Source organism: Chiloscyllium plagiosum, chromosome 8 (assembly GCF_004010195.1).
Source record: "Chiloscyllium plagiosum isolate BGI_BamShark_2017 chromosome 8, ASM401019v2, whole genome shotgun sequence".
NCBI lineage: Eukaryota > Metazoa > Chordata > Chondrichthyes > Orectolobiformes > Hemiscylliidae > Chiloscyllium > Chiloscyllium plagiosum.
The window spans coordinates 89,842,180-89,854,546 of NC_057717.1; the positions used below are offsets into that span (position 1 = coordinate 89,842,180).

The window sequence follows — 12,367 nt, forward strand, 5'->3', positions numbered from 1 at the left end:
GGAAAAGACCTTGAATATTCACACTATCACACCCCTCATGATTTTTATAAATTTCAATAAGGTCACTCCTCAGCCTCTGACGCACCAGAGAGAATCACCTCGGCCTATTCAGCCTCTCCCTGTAGTGCAAACCCTCCAACCCTGGCAACACCCTTGTAAATCTGACTTAACGTCTCCTTTTTGAGGTCCTGCATCATATTTGTTTAATAATACTCTTGTGAAGCACCTTGGGATATTTTATTATTTTAAAAATGCGATAGAAAATAGGCTGACTCTTTTTCTTGGAGCATCAGCGGCTGAGGGGTGACCATGTAGAAGTTTTTAAAATCTTAAGGGGCATGGATAGGGTAAATAGACAAGATCTTTTCCCCAGGGTGGGGGAGTCCAAAACTAGAGGGCACAGGTTTAAGGTGAGAGGGGAAAGATTTAAAAGGGACCTAAGAGGTCACTTTTTCACACACACGGTGGTGCATGTATGAAATGAGCTGCAAGAAGAATTAGTGAAAGCTGGTACAATTACAACATTGCGAAGGCTAGGAGAAAGTGAGGACTGCAGATGCTGAAGGTCAGAGTCAAAACGTGTGGTGCTGGAAAAGCACAGCAGGTCAGGCAGCATCCGGGGAGCAGGAGAGTCGACGTTTGTAGAGTCAAAGAATGCAGTCTAGTGAAGAGGCAAATGATTTTCAAAGTGTGACAGGAAGGGGTAGAAAATACACACAGAAGAGTGCAGCAAAAATTAGAACCAGTAAGATTTATAGCAGTTAAGAAGTCAAAGCTCAAGGCTGTTTATCTTACTGCAGGCAGCATTTGCATCAAGGTAAATGAGTACTGCACAAATAAAAATAAACATTTAAAAGGCATCTGGATTGGTATATGAATAGGAAAGGTTTAGAGGGATATGGGCCAAATGCTAGCGAATGGGATGAGATGAATTTAGGATATCTAGTGGGGATGGATGAGTTGGAATGAAGGGTCTGTTCCATGCTTTATAACTCATTGACTCTTATGAGTCAAGGGTTACAGGGAAAGGGCAGGAAAGTGGATGTGAGGAATATTGAATCAGCTATGAATCTATTGAATCGCAGAGCAGGCTAATAGAGCCAATTAGCCATTTCCTCTTTATTTTGTTTGCGAGGATGTAATGACTTGCATACAAGTAAGGACGAAACTGGAGATATTTTTCAAAACATTACTGAACTGACTGGTCTCTGGGAGGATTCTCACTTAAAACCCTTAATTTGACATCCATGGTCAACAAGTGAGGGACACAGAATGTGGAAAACTATAGCCCTTTAGCCATTTTTGGAAAATGCTTGAATTTATTACTAAGGAAGTAATAACAGGACACTTAGAAGCACTTAATCTAATCAAAGAGAGTCAATGTGGTTATGTGAAGGAAAATCATAAGTGCTTTCTTTGAGGATATAACAAGCACACTTGATAAAACAGAACCGGTAAATAAGATATATTTGGATTTCAGGAGGCATTGGATAAGATACTATAATTTAGGTTATTGCACAAGGTAGGAGCTCCTGGTATGGGGGTAATGGATAATGGATTGAGGATTGGTTAATACACAGAGGGAGAATGTCTAGATTAATATGTCATTTTCAGGTTGGAAAGAAGTCACTAGTGACGTGCCACAAGGATCAGTCCTCGGACCTCAATCATTTGTTATCTAAATTAGTGACTTGGAGGAAGGGGCAGTGTCTAAATTGTATCTAACTTAGCTAACGATACATAAATGAGTGAAAGGGCATGTAGCGATGAGCACATCCAGATCTATAGAGAATATAAATAAAAGACTGAGTGGGCATAAACTTGACAGAAGGGAAGTGTGAGGTCATGCACTTTGGTAAGAAGAAATAAAAGGCAGACTACTATTTAAACGGGGAGGGACTCCAAAAATGTCCACCAGGGAGGGATTTATTTGTGCATGAAACACAAAAGGTTAGCATGCAGATACAGCAATAATAAAGAAAGCAAATGGAAATAGCCTTTGTTCCTAGAGGGTTAGAAGTTAAAAGTAGGGAAATCTTGTTAGAAATGTATATTGTGTTGGTGGGTCCACATCTGGAGTGCTGTGTACAAGTTTGCTTCTGTTACCCATCTGACAACCCAACTACCCACTCACCTCACCCCCAATCCCCTGCTAACACACTGAAAAGTGTTCTGGTGAACTGAAATGAAGACTTAAAAGAGTCTGTGCTGTATGGTTCTATAAAATGGGACATTGTCTGTCAGCTTTGAGGAGAAAGTGAGGTCTGCAGATGCTGGAGATCAGAGCTGAAAATGTGTTGCTGGAAAAGCGCAGCAGGTCAGGCAGCATCCAGGGAACAGGAGAATCGACGTTTCGGGCATAAGCCCTTCTTCAGGACATTCTCCTGAAGATGGGCTTATGCCCGAAACGTCGATTCTCCTGTTCCCTGGACGCTGCCTGACCTGCTGTGCTTTTCCAGCAACACATTTTCAGCATTGTCTGTCAGCTCCTGATAATCCTGCCCTATAAAAAGGATCCTGATGGAAATTCACTCACATTTCTGAAGAGGCCATATTCAGAGGTGCCAGCCAGGAATGCAAAGCTCCATCCTAAATAAAAACATTTGGCCTTTGTAGTCAGAAGCTCACCTAACCAGCAAGTAAAACACTAACACTGCAAAAAACCTAGTTTCACCTCTGACAGTTTTCAGAGAGAGGGACAGCTCGAGTAGCTAGTAAAAATATTCTGTCAGGAACTAAAAGCAATGACTTTGCAATGTTTAACAGGAGGAAATCTTTGCTCAAGTACCGGATATCAGACAGAGAGCTGCTGTTACTTTATCAATTAAAAACTTAAAGATTGCAATTAGTAAGTACATTTGAGGCAGGCAAAGGTATAAAGGGTTACAGAACCAAGGCAGGTGGATGAAAGATCAGCCACAATCTTGTTGACTAGCTGAACATGCTGAATGACCTGCACCTAACTTTGCTGTTCATTCAATGATTCCAGTGTTTTAGTCTCAGCCATTCTTCCCAAACAGTGCCCTAAATATCTCCTGACTCCTGGAGAGGTGTGTTTGGGTTTGAACTCATCATATTTGACCATATAGATTTATTTATGGCCACCCCAATCATACAGGAATATAATTCTTTAGGGCTTTTCTGGAAGCTGTTTTTCAGTCTTGGTGTTGCTCTTGCCTGGCTTTTGCCCCTTACTCTGGGTAACCATGGCCTGCTGGAACATGCTATGGCAGCCACGTGAATCCTGCTTTTGTCACATAATTCATGAATTGTTTATCTGTAGAAAACGCAACTCAGCCAAATGTTGTCAACGGGCAAATGTCGTATCTGGAGTCAATGCATTGACTCGAGGTCTGAGAACAATAGATCGTTATGTATAGTTGTGGCAAGGCCTCGGACTCTGCCTGATGTATGCTCATGCAGGGCATCTCGTGACTATGTTGTGGTTCTGTGTCTGACTGAGCAACTGTCAGCTAGGCTTCTGCTGTACTATATAAATCCAAAGCAATTTAGAGTGCTTGGAGTATCACGGGACCGTACAAAGGAAAGATGTGCTGCCCATGATATCATGCAATAAAGTTTGTCAGTGCTCACGGTCTGAGTCCGGAGAATTTCTTCAACAGTTTTTCTGGCACAGTTGTAGTTTCCCTACATCTGAGCCTAGACAGTCCAGGTTTAAGGTCCACTTGATCCAAAGATGTCATAACATAACCGAACAGCTGATTAAAGTTAGCTGTAATGTTTCAGTCGGGGCTCTTGTGACATATCGGTAATGCTCATATCCCTAGGTCAGAGATCTGCCTTTAAATTCCATGTGCCATGGATGTCTTACAACATCTGACCTTGGTGAAGGACTCAGCTATGAATTTTGGCCTCGTCATGATGTTGAACTGCTTTCCCGCTGCCTCTATCTCCACACTCATTTCTTCGAGCAGGAAGACCCCCCCCCTTCCGTTCAACTATCTCCATTATTCACACTATACTTGGACCCCTTCCTCTGGCCTCTTACCTGCCCTTGATTTCTTCAAAACTGCCAACATGTCTTCGGCCATCTCAACTTCTCTGCATTTCTCACCGACTCTAACCTGTCCTCTTCTGAAATTACTGCACTTTGCTCTCTTTTAGGTCGAATGCTAACTTTATTTTCAAATCGGCCACCAAAGGTGGTGCTGTTGTAGTCTGGCGCACTGATCTTTAGCTTATAGAGGCTCAACGCCAACTCTCGGACACTTCTTCCTACCACCCCTGGACCATGACACCACATTCAAATATCAAGCCATTATTGCCAGGACAGTCACCGATCTCATTACCTCTGGAGATCTTCCCCTCAATGCCTCTAACCTAGTAATCTCCCAACCCTGGGCAGCCCACTTCTACCTCCTTCCCAAAACTCAAGAATTTGAGTGCTCTGGTATCATATCAGTCTGTTCCTACCCCACTGAGCTCCTTTCCTCCTACTTGATTCCATCTTGTCTCCACTTGTCCAGACCCTACATCTGTGATTTCTCTGATGCCCTCCACCATGTTGACGATTTCCAGTTCCCTGGCCCTAACAACCTCCCGTTCACCAGGGATGTTCAATCCCTTTCTCCTTTCAGTCCCCACCTGGAGCGTCTGAGAGCTCTCGGCTTCTTCCTTGACCAGAGGTCTGAACCCCATCCCCATTCACCACCACCCTCCTCCGCTTAGTTGAACTTATTCTCTCACTGAACAATTTCTCCTTTAGTTCATCTCACTTCTGCCAAATCAAAGGAGTGGCTATAGATACCCACATGGATCTCAGTTATGCCCTGTATCTTTATGGGGTACGTGGAATCATCCTTGTTCCAGTCTTGCACTGGCCCCTTCCCTCAACTCCTCTTCAGGTACATCGATGACTCCTTTGGTGCCATTTCATGCTTCCCTCAGGACCTCGAAAACTTCATTACTTTTGACTCCAATTTCCACCTCTCTATAACTTTAACTTCTTCCATTTCTGACATTTACTTTCTGTTCCTTGACCTCTCTGTCTCCATTTCAGGGAATAAACTGTCCACTGCCATCCACTACAAAGCCACTGACTCCCAAAGCTACCTTCACTACAGCTTGTCACACCCCAGGTCCTGCAAGGACTCCATCCCATTCTCCTAGTTCCTTTGCCTACATTGCATCTGTTCGGATGATGCCACCTTCCAAAACAGCGTTGCAGACATGGCTTTCTTCTTCCATGACCATGGTTTCCCACCCACTGTGTTTGACAGGGCCCTTAACCGCATCCGACCCATTACCTGTACTTCTGCCCTTGCCTCCTTCCCATCACACACAACAGCGTGATCAGATTCCCCTTGTCCTCACTTTTCATCCCACCAGCCTCTGCAAAGGATCATTCTGTATCAGTGGTGCTGGAAGAGCACAGCAATTCAGGCAGCATCCGAGGACAGGCTTTTCTCTGCAAAGGATCATTCTGTGCCATTTCAGATAACTCCAATAGAATACCACCACCAAACACATCTTCCATTCATTCCCCCATCTGCATTTTGCAGGGATCGTTCTCTCCGGGATACCTTCGTCTGTTCTACAACCACCAACACCAACCCTCCCTCGCCACGGCACCTTCCCATGTAATCACAGAAAGTCCAACACCTGCCCCTTCATCTCTTCCCTGCTCACCATCCAAGGGCCTAAACAGTCTTTGCAGGTGAAGCAGCATTTCACCTGTCCCCCCTCCAAACTTGTGTATTGTATTCGCTGCACCCAGTGTGGCCTACCCTACATTGGAGAAACCATACACAGACTGGGTGATCACTTTGCGGAACACCTTTGGTCTTTGTGCAAGGACGACCCCAATCTTTTAACACAGGTTATTTTAGCGCAGCGACCTGCTTGCATGCCCACATGTCTGTCTTCAGCATGTTGCAGTGTTCCAGTGAATCATTGCACAAACTGGAGGAACAACTTGGGCGGCACGGTGGCACAGTGGTTAGCACTGCTGCCTCACAGTGCCAGAGACCCGGGTTCAATTCCCGACTCAGGCGACTGACTGTGTGGAGTTTGCACGTTCTCCCCGTGTCCGCGTGGGTTTCCTCCGGGTGCTCCGGTTTCCTCCCACAGTCCAAAGATGTGCAGGGTCAGGTGAATTGGCCACGCTAAATTGCCCATAGTGTTAGGTTAAAGGGGTAAATGTAGGAGTATGGGTGGGTTGCGCTTCGGCGGGTCAGTGTGGACTTGTTGGGCCGAAGGGCCTGTTTCCACCCTGTAAGTAATCTAATCTAAACTTCAGACTAGGCACTTTACAGCCTTCTGGGCTTAATACAGCGGAACCTCGATGATCCCAACATCGCTTATATTAGTTTCAGATTATCTGAACAAGATCTCAAGGTCCCAATGCTTGGTAAACTGTATTATCAAACATTCAATGATCCAAACAAAATACTCCACGCCCGCATCGTTCAGATAATCGAGGTTCCTCTGTATTGAGTTCAAACACCTTTAAATTGTGAACATTTCTTCCCTTTTATTATCATATCCACCTCTACCTCATCTCACTGACTATCCTTTCAAGTCTGGCAGAACATTGGTCTGTCTCCTGTCACTCACATTCTGACCATTGAAGCTGAACTACAGGTAGTTCTCTGATAATGTCGCAGTTGCGTTGCAGCGAAATCTCACTTCATAGAAAATTGCTTAATAGAAATAATGGGAAAAGTGGGATTAGGGACAAACCAGCAAATATATCACTCTCAATCGCTCAAGAACCACCCAAAAGTCTAACACAGCCTGAATGAAGGTATAAATTGTATTTATAAATGAAACAAAAGTAAATTTAACTCAGCATATTTTAAAAATATTGTTAATTCAGGGACAGAGGGTCATCGTGGTGCATAAGGTAGACTCTCTCACTCCTGTCAAGTGACATATTTTGTCTTTACGATCAAAATGCTTTATTAAATATAGCTTCTCTTCCAGAGTTAAAGCCGTGCTTTTGCGGTCCCCATCCATTATTTTATCACCAGGATGCTTCTTGCTAGCATTCTTGTCACTATGCTCTTCCATTTTTTTTCAAAGCGAGGGATAACCTAGTAGTGTACCTTTTAAAGGAAGCTGCTCTCTGTATAGTACCTCTCACAGAAAGCTGCTGTGTTGGCAGCTGACATTGGCACACATTCAGACATCAGCACATCGCAGAATGAAGTGCACAAAAGAATCACTATTGGAGTAGTGCCATTGTGAAGTGGTAAGTGTTCTCAAAACTCCTGTTCCTTAATTCCTCAGTGACATTATAAGCAATTCACGCTGTCGGCATGCACGTTACCTGAGAACTACCTATATCAACATCTTTTCTTCATCAGTACTCTGCACCTGTTACCCCCAGCGCACCCCCCCCAAACTATAAATGCTGTCCCCTCTACACTTCAGCTCTGAAGTAGTCTTCAGTACAGATTCCAGCATCTGCAGTAATTTATTCCTACTCCTTATTTAAAATACCTTTTTTGAAATACAAGTATATAGTGTTGGGGAGTGTAGGGTGCAGGCCACTTGCCTTGTATTTACTCCAGGAGAAAGTGAGGACTGCAGATGGTGGAGTGTCATAGTCAAAATGTGCAGTGCTGGAAAAGCACAGCAGGCCAAGCAGCATTCACAGAGCAGGAGAGTTGACGTTTCAGGCATAAGCCCTTTGTCAGAATATGAGGGAGAAGGGGGCTGAGCGATAGAGGGGTCAGGGTGGGGAGGCAGATGAGAAGGTAATAGGTGGATGCAGATTGTGCCGGGGGGGTCGTCAATGTGATAGGTCCTTGGGGAAGGTGGAACAGATAGGTGGGAAAGAAGATGGGTGGGTGAGGTCAATAGGGCAGTGCCAAGTTGGAGGGGAGAGGAGATTTGGAAACCAGCAAATGATGCCATGTGGTAGAATGCCCCAAGGTGGACAATGAGGTGTTCTTCCTCCATTTAGCAGGTGGCTTTGATTTGACAGTGGAAGGACCCAGGACCTACATGTCCTCAATGCAAGCTGAAGCAGTTGGCCAGAGCTGTGGGGATGTTGGGTGCATGCTCCCAGACATGCTCCATGAGCTGCTCCACGAATTAGTATACTGTCTCCCTTATGTGCAGGAGACCACATCAAGAGCAACACCAGGATTCCAATACTGCAATCCCTTAACTATAAATCTTCCATCAATTAGTTATTGTGGGGAATATTTGTAATAATTGCGCAAAGAAATTGGTACAAATGTAAACATTTTAAATTAGTTTTCCCCTTTGAGGATCACTGGACCTGAAACATTAACTCTTTCTCCAGCAATACAATGGCTTTAAAAACCTGTTGTAGACAGGCAGAAAGCTGGAAAATACAGCAATCCGGCCAGCATCAGAAGGTAGAGAAGTTGATGTTTTGGGTGTAACCAGTCTTCAGGACTGGGTGATCGTGTTGGGGAGCTGCACATATAGGGGTTAGTGGGGGTGATGGAGACAAGGTGGTGAAGTGAGGATAGGTGAAGACAGGTAGAACGTACAACCTAGTTGGTCAATAGGAGGACTGCATTCGGTTGGTGGCTGGGAGGAATGGAAGGGAGAGGGAGGGGCTGGGAAGGGAGTCTGGGAACTGAAAGGAAGGTTATTCGAAATGGGAGAACTCAATGTTGAGTCCCCCAAGCTGTAGGCTGCACAGGTGTTATTCCTCCAATTTGCGAGTTGCTTCATTGTGGCAATGGAGGCTGAGGCTGGTCATGTTAGAAAGGGAGTGGGAAGGAGAATTAAAATGGACAGTGACTGGGAGGTCCAGTAGGCCCCTATGGATCCAGCTGCGATGCTCGGTGAACCATTCCAAGTTTACGTTTGGTCTTCCAGAGAGAAGACCATATTTGGAGCACCTGATGCAGTAAACTAGGTTGAAAGAGGGGCATGTGAACCTCTCTCACCTGGGACGACTGTTTGGGGCCTTGGATGGAGGTGAGGTGGTTGGTATACCATCAGGTTTTGCATCTTTTCCGGTTGCAGGGGAAAGTACCTTGGGATTCTGGAGGGTTGGTGGGGAAGAATGGCGAAAACCAAGGACAGCAGGGGACTATCCTTGTGGAAGGGAGAGAGGGCAAGATGTTCTTGGTGGTGGGGTCCAGTTGGTGGTAGCAGAAGTGTTTAAGGATGATGCATTGGATGCAGAGACTGGTGGGGTGGTAGCTGAAGACAAGGGGATTCAGTCATAATGGTGTTGGGGTGCAGTTTAGAGCAGTGGAACGGGAAATGAAGGCAGTGCGGTGGAGAGCTGTCTGGATGACAGGCCGGAAAAGCATGTTGTTCGAAATAGATGGTCCTCAGAAGCTTGGGAGTGAATTTGAGGGCAGGGTGGAAGTTATGGGTGAAGTTGATGAACTGCTCCAGTTCAGCCTGGGTGCAGGACACTGCACAGATGCAGTCATCGATTTAACGGCAGAAGAGTTGGGGCAAGTCAATGATTGCATTCATGCAGCATCTTGCACCCAGGCTGAATTGGAGCAGTTCATCAACTTCACCCACAACTTCCACCCTGTCCTCAAATTCACTTGTCCATCTCAGACACCTCCCTCCCCTTTCTTGAACTCTCCATTTCAATCTCTGGCAAGTCTCCAGATGGATGTTTACTACAAACTCGCAGACTCCCATAACTACCTGGACTACACCACCTCCCGCCCAGTATCTTGCAAAAGCCTCCATCCAGTTCTTCCAATTCCTCCAACAATCAGGTGAAGGCGGCATATGGCGTACTGGCTTTTATTGGTAGAGGAATTGAGTTCCAGAGTACTGAGGTCATGTTGCAGTTGTATAAGACTCTGGTGCTGCCGCATCTGGAGTATTGTGTGCAGGTTTGGTCGCCATACTATAGGAAGGATGTGGAGGCACTGGAACGGGTGCAGAGGTTTACCAGGATGTTGCCTGGTATGGTGGTAGGTATAGGGCAGATGTTAGGGGTAGGTTCTTTACTCAGCGTGTCGTGAGTTCATGGAATGCCCTGCCAGTAGCAGTGGTGGACTCTCCCTCATTATGGGCATTTAAGCAGGCATTGGATAGGCATATGGAGGATAGTAGGCTAGTGTAGGTTAGGTAGGCTTGGATCGGCACAACATCGAGGGCCGAAGGGCCTGTACTGCGCTGTATTCTTCTATGTTCTAATCAGGAAAATATTTCCAAGATTATTCATTTAAGGTCAAGTAATCCAATTGGTGAACTCAAATGAAGTTACTAGTTTGAGGGGAACTCATTGCCAGGAAGAAAAATACATCAAAATCTTAGAGCTTCCCTCAACATTGTGGATGTGCCAACACCAAATGGACTACAGCAGTTCAAGGAGGCAGATCACCACCGAGAACTGGGGATGGGTAAAATGTTGGCTCAGTGATGCTCACATCCCAGAATGGGAGTAGTCTCGTGCCACTCATTTGTAATGCTGCTGGAAACAGGAATACTTAAAATATATCAAAGGGCAACATCCAGATTGTAAAATTCTAGATGGCTATATTACCTTTCAGAGAAAATCTCAAATGATAAAGAGCACACACTATGTTTGATCAACATGTTTAAGATTTCTCTAAACCATAACAGCTCAGATTTGCTAAATCAAAACTGACTTAATGAGGTGATGACAGCTTCTGATCAGAATGACATGGTAAGACAAAAATAGGGCTGCAAAAAGTAGTTGTGTAAAACAATCAAAATAGTGGAAAGGTGTCAGTTGACTAAAAGCTAACCTCAAGCTACACAATGAAAGCCTTTCCAAAATATTCTAAAAGGATGCCAAGTAAAAGTACAAGAACTTCAGCAACCAAACAGCAAGGGCACTGTCAACGGTTCGAGATGAGTAATCCTTATGATTCACCAAAGTATACAAATATAGTATGCCTTAAATCTTTGGAACAAAAAAATTAAGCGCCCAACTTAACCATTGTCAACTTGAATGAAATTTAAAATAAATTTTCCAAATTGGCCATCTGCCTACTGGAAAGGAGGGACAGCTAGTGTAAGTCTACTAATTGGTAAGAATGCAAAATAGCTTTTGGCATCAACTCCAAACCCTCCTTTCAGCAAGATTATTGGTGCACCCCTTCAGTTTAAATGATCTGTCAGGTTAAGATCTGCTTCATCTAACAAACATCCCTTACCAAGTTACTGAAGCAAGTACTACCTTAATTGTGCAATAGCTCCTATATAAATAAAAATCCAGTAACTATGGCAACAAAAAGGCATCACAGCATTTACAAGTGCTTTATTCAGACAAAGCAAGACAATACAATTCTACACAGCTAACACTTATAAAAATGGCTGCAGTTTTCAAAACCACCAATGCTGCTGCTTTATAAAGCTTATATTGATTTCAACTTTTTAATCGACCTCTCCCACGTACTGATTGCAGGTAGGTTTGGATCACGATTTACAAAGTACAATATTAAAAGTTACAAAAATGTTTTTCATTGAACTTTAAGAATTATGCCAGACAGCCAGGGTTCAAAAAGTGTTAAACTTCCAGCTTGGGTTATATGATAGCACTGCTGGATTGATGATACGTTAGACTGGTGAGTCTGGTTCCTCCACAAGACAGCTCCCAAATTGTTGCTGAGGCCACAAGTTAGTGGACGAATTACTGACCATAACTGCATAGCCAGCTGAAGTTTCAAAAGTGACCAGTTCTTGGAGTTATTTTTGAACAGGCATTGAACAGAAAAACATCACATTCAACACAAACAGGACTTGTCCACTCCCCCACCCAGAATTTATGGACTTACTACACAATAAACAAAACTCCTACAAATACATTCTGTAGTTCAACACTCATAGGCACCAACTGGCTTTGCAATCCCAGAATATTTACCAGTAAAAAGCATTATTGCTCCCTTTGGGCAAAAGCAACCAGCTGAATGTAATCAATGTACCTGGCCCAGTGCCATGAATGGCAATACCATGGCCTCGAATCCATACCACTCCCTGACCCCTGTAGACAATACCACCTCTAGGGGTATTGAAGTTTGACTTAAATACTCCATAGAATTAACTCCAAAAGCTAGCAAACCCTGATACAAAAGAACATTTCATCCACTGTCATCCTTATTCACTGGCAGGTTTCACATGCAGTCCATAGAGTTCTCTGGAACAATACTCAGGGCACTTCCTGCTCCAAGTCCTTTCAGCGGTGTACAGGTAGGAGGAAGCATTGCATTTGAACTTGGGTCAACATTCTCAATATCTTCCATTTTTTCTCCAGTGCACTCCCAGTTGATGTGGAACCTGGTAACCCTTGGATTGGAGGCCAAAATATTTCGCTGGAGCTGAAAAGGAGCAAGAGGACAGAATTAACTGCAGGTCATCTTTCAGACCCATGTAAGACACTACTAAATTAAATAGTGAAAAAGCAAGATGAGCTATA

The 12,367-nt window shown here is 44.3% G+C and overlaps 1 protein-coding gene across 1 annotated transcript in view; it reads right to left on the minus strand.

Moving 5' to 3' along the window:
- Window positions 1-11,197: 11,197 nt before the first annotated feature.
- asf1bb (anti-silencing function 1Bb histone chaperone) overlaps window positions 11,198-12,367 on the minus strand; it is a 31,278-nt gene continuing 30,108 nt past the window's right edge. The window contains exon 4 of the mRNA XM_043694719.1: window positions 11,198-12,269. Coding sequence (XP_043550654.1) covers window positions 12,066-12,269 — 204 coding nt within the window. The 3' untranslated portion in view covers window positions 11,198-12,065. The remainder of the gene's footprint in view (window positions 12,270-12,367) is intronic.